At 39.7% G+C, this 9,991-nt stretch overlaps 1 protein-coding gene across 4 annotated transcripts in view; it reads left to right on the top strand.

The window, feature by feature from the left end:
- The window catches only part of DMRT1 (doublesex and mab-3 related transcription factor 1), an 87,373-nt gene that overhangs the window by 75,477 nt on the left and 1,905 nt on the right, over positions 1 to 9,991 (top strand). The window contains exon 6 of one of the 4 annotated variants that reach the window (XM_042448490.1): positions 7,763 to 7,853. The exons of the other annotated variants lie outside the window; for them this stretch is intronic. Coding sequence (XP_042304424.1) covers positions 7,763 to 7,853 — 91 coding nt within the window. The remainder of the gene's footprint in view (positions 1 to 7,762; positions 7,854 to 9,991) is intronic. 4 annotated transcript variants of the gene reach the window in all.

Genomic DNA, 9,991 nt, shown 5'->3' with positions numbered 1-9,991 from the left:
AGATTTGCTGGATGTCACAAAGCATAGCAAGGAAGCAGAAGATACCTGCAAACTGTTTTGAGTCAAGTCCTTTTGGATGACCAAGGAGCAAAAAGAAACAAGCCTTTCCTTTTCCGTACCTTGAACTGCACTATTGGAGGAGGAAGGGAATTTTGTCCTCATTGGCAATTGGCCACTCTGTCCTGATTATTGGTGTGACAAAAGATCTAATACAAATGGCCTTATGAGCATGTGGACAGTTTTTCTAGCATGTGATTTCTTAGTCACTGGTATTATTTCAAATACAATGTTTAAAATTCTGTTTGAATGCTATGGTAATGTACAGTAGTTGCAAAAGTAATTGTACGTTCTGTGAGGGTGTGTATGTGTAATCACTAGTGCAGCCGTTGTTCTACAAGTACACACACACCTCTATTCACTTTTAACTAATTAGTGGAAAGCTAATAAATAGTTGCACAGTCGGTGGGCTTATGACATTGGTGCCCATTGAGCAATTGGTTGTATAGCTGTGGGATCCAACATAACTACTCAGGGTGCATATTTCCACAATGTTTAAAAGATACAGGACCTTGTTCAGTGTACTTTTTTGTTCCACACATTTGTTGTTAGCTGGCTTCAATCAACCTCAACTCATGGCAACCCTATGAATGAGACATTTCCAAGGCACCCTGTCCTCAGCAGCTCTACTCAGGTACTGCAGACATAGGACTGTGGCCTCCTTGAAGGAATTTATCCACTTGTGATGTGGACTTTCTGCCTGTTTTCTTCACCGCCCAGCTCTCATGATAATGGGAAATACAATGGAATGGAAAATCCTATCTTTAGTATTCAGTAATATAACTTTGCTCTTCAAGACACGTTTGTCCCTCTGGATGGATTTGGCCCACATTGTGTTAATCCAGGGCATCTCAGGAGCATAATACAGTACTTTGGATTAAAGGGACCAGTATAGATGTGCCCCTCATCATCTTCTGATTTCTTGACTGAAGTCTCCATTTTGAACAATGGTATGGGAAGTCTTTGTTTAGTTCAATTCCCTCATTATCTATATTGAATTTATGTAAATATTCCATTATCATTATTTTTGTTTTCTTGATGTTCAGCATTTAACGTGCCTTAGCACTTTCTTCTTTGACTTTTTTCAAACAAAATAACAACAAAATAACAAAGTGTCTTTGTTGCTTTCTGCTATTAATGTGGTGTCCTCTGCCTGTCTGAAATTGCCAATATTCTTTCCTTCAATTTTCATGGATTCTTCCTCTAAGTCTTAGCCTGCTCTGTGTGTGATACTTCCAGTGCGCAAGCTGAACAAATAGGGTGATAGAACATAGCTATGTGTTACCTCCAAACTACACAGAATAAAGGTTTACAAAGTAGTCTCGTAACTGAATAATAGCCCATTGCTGGTGATATTTAATGGAGAAGATAACCCTGAACTGTATATAGGGTTACATGGCTTGCTAGCTTTGCCTTTTCTTCATTGCTTTCATATTTTACAGTTCCAGATATTCTGAATACATTGTTTAAGATTTAAATATCTGTAATTTTGGTAAGGTGCTTTGTGTTGTGTTGTATTTACACACACATTTTCATATCAAGCATTTCCTTTTCTTTACGGAGAAACCATAGTTGGATATTTCTGAATTCTTGTTTATTGGTGTGTTTTAAGGTGGGGCTGCTGTGTATATAGCTGTAGTGTCTTCTTATTTCAGCTCCACCCATGCCAGCTGGGGCCAATGGGAATTGGAGTCCAACAGTATCTGCAGGGCCGCACTTGACTCATTATTGTTGTATTGCATGATGTGGGATTAGGAGCAATATGTAGTTCCTATTGGGGCTTTACAGTTGTGTAACCAGATAGTTAAACAAGTGTTTGGAGCTTATTTACTGGCATGTGTAGGGACGTCTTAAAGCAACAGTCTGTAGTGTTTCTGGAAAGATGTGCAGACCCAAGTTCATACTCTCCAGAGAAATGTGGATATCTCAGTTCTCTCACAATCCCCTGGAGTTCTGCTAGTGTAGAATTATGCTATGCCCCCTCAGAACATGATCTCTCAACAGGACGATTAACCTTGATTTCCATACCTAAATGGAGCTAGAGTGAGCTTTAGCAAACAAAAGGTGTGTGGAGTCTATATGCACTACAGCTCATTCATTTAAAAAGAAAGAAAGAAATACTAACAAAAATTACTTGCATATTTGACAATCACTGCAAACACCACCATTACAAGTATGTGTTAACATTTACAGGCATAGAAGTACAATAAAGGCCTACCTCTGTAAACGAAAGAAAACCCTGATGTGTATTTATTATTTAATACCATTATGAATTGCCCCTCCTCTGTCTAATAGGCAGTTGAGCTGATATAAAAGGTAAATAAAACAATAATGAAACTCTAAACCCTGTAACAGGGAGAAAAATAACACTTTCTGGACCATCAAATATTTAAAAAAAAAACAGAGACGTGAACATGAGGAAGTGATTTCAAATACCACTGAAAAGAGCTCAGTAGGAGAAAACTGTCTTTACTGCCCATCTGAAGCATAGTAGAGAAATTGCTAATCTAATCTGGATAGAACTAATGATGGAATAGAGAGAACTTTTGTCTTCACTCCATAGCAGCAGTTAGAAGTACAGTGGCAGTAGTGACAAGTCACTGCTTAAGTACAGTTATCCATATCACTGCACTTTGGGATGCAGTTATGGGGACACCTTACACACATTTCCCTTGTGATATGGTTGTCTATATTGCCTAAATTCAGGTGGGGAAAGTGGGTCGCCATAAGTCGAAGTAAACTTGAGGGCAGTTAACACCACCACGACAGCTTTAAAACAACTGGTGCCATCCCATTGCTTTAATCAATGAGGTCAAAGGGAGGTGAATTGCTCTGCATTTTCCTCTAGCACAGTTATAAACATTTAAAAGGGAATAGGTGTTGACAGTTAAGATTTCAGGCAGCCTCTCTTGTGATTTAGATTTCTACAAAGGACGCATAGCACACTTGTCTACTGATGCATTTTGCTAATTACATCATAGATTTCCTCACTGATGAATATATGCTAAATTAACACAGGAGCATTAATGTTACCCTTTCACTATTATGGTTGTACAAGAAGCCGTTTGCAGATGCTGGCAGTTAGTTACACAAACATTTGTCTTAAAGATTGGCCATTTGGATTTGGTGACAAACGGCAGCCTGGTAGAAATCTGAGCCTCAAACCAATCAGGAAGTTAATGAGGAGAGAAATTACCAGTGCAGCTTCTCCTTAATTACATTCACACTTGGTGAGAAGGGAGTGCTGGGGGTGGATCTTGACTCATCAAAGGTGAGCAAGGTCAGAGAACCTTTTGCTTTGTATTTTGTATCTAGTGGAGAGAGGAATGTTGCAAATATTTCTCACACTATATTAGTTTTTAAAGTGTTTAATACTTCATTTTGATCTTGTGCTCTTCATTTTTCTAGAGATTGAGCAGTTCATTTCGTTATGGCCTTATTCCTTCTTTCTCTCCCATCACATGCAGCTAACATAACCCTTTACATAGTCTATCAGTAGTCTGGGGCCTAGGTCTTATCTGACCACTGAGACACCAGTGCTTGCCTTCATCCATCTCTTTTCCCACCAACCCCAGCATGGTGCCAAAGGCAGAGTGACTCATCCTGCCACAGACTTCCCCAGGATTGCTAAATGAGTTGGATGGCAACAACAGCCAGAATCTTGTATAATGAAATACAGCATAAAAGTTCCACAGGCAGAACTACACTATTACTCTTTCAGGACTTCTTGTTTAGCTACTGTGTGTTAAAAGTCCTCACTCCGTGGCTGTTCAGTGACTGGAGTAGAGTGGGGAGAATGAAGAACCACCTGGCTATGTCCCCAGGACAATGACATCATCTACTAAGAACCTCTGCAGGTTTTGGTGGATGATACCATTATTTTGTGTCGGATTAAGGGAACACAGCCAAGTACTAATCTGCATTCCTCCTGTTACCCAAAGAACAGCTGCAGGGGAGACTGGGGGTTCCCACCAACTGTCAGTGTTACTTCAAATTTTGGGGAAATTAGCCTTGCAAGAGGCTTGAGTGACCTTTGGACTGTTTGCACCAGTGTGTACCAGTACCAACTGGAGGGACCTCAGGTTTTGGGTGAATTAAGAAGGCTTTATTAAGAAAAATGCAGAGTGCAATCACACACACACACACACACACACACACACACAAGATAGCAATTCAAACAAGCACAGCGTATAGAGTAAAGTTGAAGGCTTTCACAGTTGGAATTTTCTTTCTTAATATTCGTTAGAAAACTCAGGAAAGTAGGAGAGATTGTTTAATCTCACCAGCAGAGCAAACACAGTGAAATTTAGGTGAGCAGGGAAACTAGGTCCATTTTATTTCCCAGCCCACGTGTCCCAAATTAAAACAGAGTCTTTTAGTTAGAGTGAAAATAAAGAAGTTTACTTACAAATATCATGTATATGAAGACACAGGTCTAACTTTATGTTGCAAAAAAGATGAGGTAGAAAGGTAGACTACACGCTTTTAAAGAAAGTTTCCCTTTAGCATGCAAGGAAGGACATGCTTCTCCGGACAAGACAAAGGAGAATGGCAATTCTCTGAGGGACAAAAGGTGAGGTTTGCTCTTAGTAAAAAGGAAATTAAGAGGGGCTGTTAGTAAGCAATAAAACTACCATAGACATGCATTTACATTCCTAGAAGCTATCAGCATGCGAAGTTGCTATATATCCCAACATTCACAGCTGGCATCCATAGTTTTTTGTGGATGTTTCGGGCTATGTGGCCATGTTCTAGAAGAGTTTTTTCCTGATGTTTCATATGGACCACCAAACGCAGTATTCAAACATGAATCAAGGAACATGGGAGACATTGCAGACTGGGCCAGCCAGAAAAATCAGCAGTAGCGGAACACATTGTAAACCATCCAGGGCATAAAATGCTATTTGAAAACACTGAAATTCTGGACCATGCCAACAATTATTGTGTCAGAATGCACAGACAACTTCACATGGACAACTTCAACAGGAAAGAAGAAACCCTTAAAGTAAACAAGGTTTGCCTACCAGTCCTCAAAACCACCAAAATCAAAAATCAAAACTTGCAAATGAACACCACCCAGGGTCAGGGGGATTTCCCAGTAGACAATGGATCACTAATAAAGTAGACACCCTGAGACCTTGTCATTCAACACAGACCAACACACAGGTTAACATGTAAATCACTTCCTTCCAACCAAAGGTCAGACAGTGTATATATACTCCATTCGCTTCCATGCCAGCATTCTCTGAAGATGCCATCTACAGATGCTGGTGAAACATCAGGAGGGAAAAAACTCTTCTAGAACATGGCCACATAGCCCAAAACCCCCACAGCATACAGAGTTAATCAAACGAAAATACAGATAGGGGATAGTTGAGTTTTTGGGAGTTTGCAGTGGGGATATAATTACCTATGAAATGAGAAGAAAGCTAGAGTGGCTCAGAGTGAGAGGCCTGAGAGTGACACAGAACATACACAGGGTACAGTTGTATATGGCAGCTGTGTGTGCAGAAGTTAGGTTTTGAAACCATATTTATACCCCAAAACTAACCCTAGGCGATGGGCTATCTGACCAGGTAACAAAGGCTGAATGACTTGTCCCATGAATCGACAAAGGGATTCTGGACTGGCTGGTTACTTTAATTTTAGTGTAATAAACGAGCCATTGGATCAGGATATCCCTGAGACAGATGGAGATGTTTGGCTGGGGGACACTACAGGAGGTAGGCAGAGAAAGATTGGCTTATTCCTTTAGATATGAAGAGATCTTTTGTCTCAGGTTTTGAGAGTAAGTGCAGATTTCTTGGGGAAAGAAAGGATTTGATGGTTTTATTTATGTATACATGCTTTGGGGGAGATCCCTTTTTTTCCTGAGAACTTGGCCTGTTTTTGAAAGGTCATTGATCTTTCCAGATATGAGATAAAAATAAAAGGACCCCAAACTTCAATATGAGGTGTGCCAGGGTGCTTAACACTGCATGCTTTCTCAACCAGCCACTGAATAGCTTGTAGCACCTAAACAATGAGTCCTAGAAAGGCCATAGGGTAGTTCCACTTTGGTCATTGCAGAGATAGAAAGATAATCCTAACCTCTACAATGACCAAAAGAAGACATAAGTGAGCATGAATTGAACTTTTTCTTGCATATGTCATTACCAGGATGCCAGCCTATATGTGAAAACTTTCTCTCATAATTATGGCCCTATATAGATGAGCCCTTTGCAGCACGTCCATGACGTGCTAGGGTTGCCTTGGGGCGGCGCGTGCACATGCCCCGCAACCCTAGCATGTTGCCAGCACGCCGCAGTTGTGCAGTGCTACACAAATGGCACACGCAATGATTATGTCGCAGCAGTGGCACCTACAAACGGCACTGCACAGCTGCGACGTAATGGAGATGTCTCCTGCGCTTTGCAGCACCACAAAAAGCCGCTTTTTACAGCTCCTTTGCTGCGCAGCTGCACAGCACCATTTGTAAGCAGCGGTGCTCCTGTGCATCAAAGAGAGGTGCCAAGGAGGCGCCTCTTTTTGGTGATCTGCACACCACCAATAATAATAATAATAATAATAATAATAATACAGATTTATTTGTATCCCGTACAATCACGGGGAATCCGGGTGGCTAACAGCAGTAAGAAAATACAATAAGATACAAATAATCCCTTCCCAATCCCCTGACTAATACTTAAACAAAACAAAATCAATAAACAATATAAATGCAATAGTAATCAAATGAAAATATAAAAGCATTACAAATCAATGAAGTTCATAAATAATCCCTTTCCCTGTCCCTCAACACAGGTTCAAATCAAAACAATAATTAGCAGATTAAATATCAACATAACATAGTACCCGAAAGAAGAAAAAGGAAAAAAATATATATATACCAAATACAGTATATCAAAGAACCATAATCCAAATAATTTATCAGACATAATAAACTACTGCATCATTTGCATCCTTCACATCTCAGGACAGGCAACCATTAACATACAGTATGTGGAAATTTTAATATACGGTATTGTCTTGTTAAACCCAACCACATCAGGCAGTCAGGAGTCCATAAACTGATGAAAACTAAGAAGACAGTAGTCCTTGGTAGTGGTGTGCAATTGATATTATGAACACGATTTTTGATATCCTGGATTTTTTCAAGAAACAAAATTTCACTGATGGTTCCTGATAAATTTATAAGGGATAAATGTATAAGTTTTGCTTTCTTCTGCATTCACATTTTTTAAATCTTGATATATTTTTTTCTGTCCTGAATATGAAGGAATTTATGAATTTGATAAATTCTTCCCAAGTATGTGTTATATTTGTTACACAGTAAGAAAAGAATCATGTTATAGTGCCCAGAAAACATAGCGCTGCAGATAGTGCTGATACTTACAACACATTGTCTCTAACTTTAGGAAGGAGATTTTGTCCCTAGTCACTGGATTTGGGAACACATGAGGAATAATGGTTTTGTGGCAGCATCAAATACATGAAAGAGGCCTCTGAATTCCATCTTGCAGTTATTTGTATGACAGTTGTATTCCACTCCCTTAACCCTCTTCAGATTTTCAACCACTTACTCATACACCTATCCCACTCAGTGTCCTTATGTTTAAAATTAGAATTTCCCAGGATGTTAGCCCTTGTTTGGGAAAAATATCCATGCTCTGGCGGTCTGTTTCAAATCATAAATGTTCTTTTCCAGTTGTGTACATACAAGATGTTCTCGTCCAAGAACTTGGAATCCTGGAAGTTGTTCCATATACAGCTTCTTACAAAGTTTGCCATACAAAAAGGTAGTTTCAACATACTGACTCTGAACAAGCATTTTCTTGGAGGCTGCAACAGCTGGGAGAGTTCAGATGGTTGTGTGTGTGACTAATGGAGCAAAATTCTCATTGTAATCTTCACCATATTCATGACTGTAGCTTTTAGCTGCACGTCTTTCTTTGTATCTCTCTTGCATATGTAGCTATCATAACAACTTCATGCTGGAAGGTGAGAGAGAATGCTGGAATTTTCCAACATTTCAGACCAACAGCAGTAACAGTACTCTTGAACAGCACTCTCTAAGCAGTTTATAATGTGCAAGCCAATTGCCCCCAAGAAGTTGGGTATTCATTTTACTGACCTATGAAAGGATGGAAAGCTGAGTTGACCTTGGAGCCCTCCAGGATCAAACTTACAACGTTGTGGCTGCAGGACCAGCATTTAACCATTGTGCCACCAGGGCATTTAGGCATGTTAGCTTCTAAAAGAATGGTGACTGCCACTTTCCATCTCTTGGAGAGTTTGTGGATTCCAGCATCTGCTGATGGCCCTACCCCATTCTCCCCAATGCTGGTGTGTTCTTGGTGCTGTGCCACCATTGAAAGCAATAGGACTTGGGATCCTGTGGTTTTTGGCATCCATGGGGAGGTCCAAAACAGATACGCGGGGCCTACCAAATAGTTTCTTCAGGAGCCAGGTCATAGAATCATAGAGCTGGAAGAGACCACAAGGGCCAACCAGTACAACCCCCTTTCATCTGTCCAATTTTTTCAAATACTGATGCTGTTTTTATTGTTATTTCTGAAATGTACTGCTCTAGATGTTTGCAGTTTCTTGCATTATTTTAAGTTACATTGCTCTAGTTTGCATTTTATAGCATGTTATTTTTCTGAAATTTGTCCTTTGAAATTAAAAGGGGAAGCTAAAAATAATTTAAATAAAGATTTTAAAACATTTTTCTTATGCTTAAGCATATACAGTAGATATTTGTACAAATCTTTGTTTTTATAGTACAGTCACCCCTCCTTTCTTGCAGACTTGAGATCCACGCTCTTGATTATTCATGGAGGGGTGACCTTTGTTATTCTCAATGGGGTACGCCTATAGGGCTTGAGTATCTGCAACTCTCCATTTTCATGAGGGTTGGGTCCGGAACGGATCCCACATAAAAACGGAGGGCTGACTCTAGTTGGAATAGTCTCATTAATTTGCCTCTGTCTTGTAGCTAAAATATCAGGGAGATTTTCTTTTGTTTTGCACAAAGTCCAGTTGATTCATTGTGTCTTTCTTAGCTTGAAGGAAGATGAAGGGAGTTATAAAATAAAATTTCAGATTTCTTTCCACAGAGTGACATGTAATACCAACTTCGATGCAAAGAGAAATTTCACTAGCAGTGGCTTTTCTTACTGAAGTGACAGCACAAATTTAGTGAATTTCTTCTTGTCATGCAGCTGTTACCATCTGGATAAAAACAGTTCAAGCAGCCTGCTGAAAATGCATATACCCAGTAACCTTTTCTAACCAAATATTCATGATGGGCTTGATTTTTTTCCTGTCTTCCCCTGATCTACTTTTTTTAAAATCTTGTCTTAAATCTACATTGGAAGCCAAGTGTAGACTGTCATGCTACTGATCTTTCTAAGCTGCTGTGGTCTTTTGGCTTAAAAAAAGAGTGCAAATGTTTCTGTGGTGGTAGTAGTAGTACTAGCATGTAGTAAGAGCACTTTCTGGGGGTGAAGGTGGAAGTGTTAGTAACGTTATATGGTTCATTATTTCTTTGCAAATACAGATAGATTGATTGGTCTAGAAAGTAAAATGTTGTACTAAGTATTATATTTCCACTTTTGCTAATAATATAGTAGAAGGAGAATCTTGTATGCTAATTGTGAATCAAGATATTTTGAACTTCCAACTCCTAAAAGCCCAAACCAACATAGGTAATGGGCAGGGATTCGGGAAGGCCAAGCCCAAAACATCTGGAGGACCAAAGGCTGAGACCCACTGCTCTATTACGCCTTCTGTATTGTTGGGGAAAGGAGAAAGGTTCCACAAATGTAACATCATTCACTTTCAGATTTCTAGACTGGGACCAGACATGAAACTCAAGGTGCATGCTACTAAGGACCTGTACAGACCGGCCATTATGCCGGCCTGGGGGTACAGT

Source organism: Sceloporus undulatus, chromosome 2, assembly GCF_019175285.1.
Source record: "Sceloporus undulatus isolate JIND9_A2432 ecotype Alabama chromosome 2, SceUnd_v1.1, whole genome shotgun sequence".
NCBI lineage: Eukaryota > Metazoa > Chordata > Lepidosauria > Squamata > Phrynosomatidae > Sceloporus > Sceloporus undulatus.
This window is presented reverse-complemented; position numbering and strand designations above follow the sequence as displayed.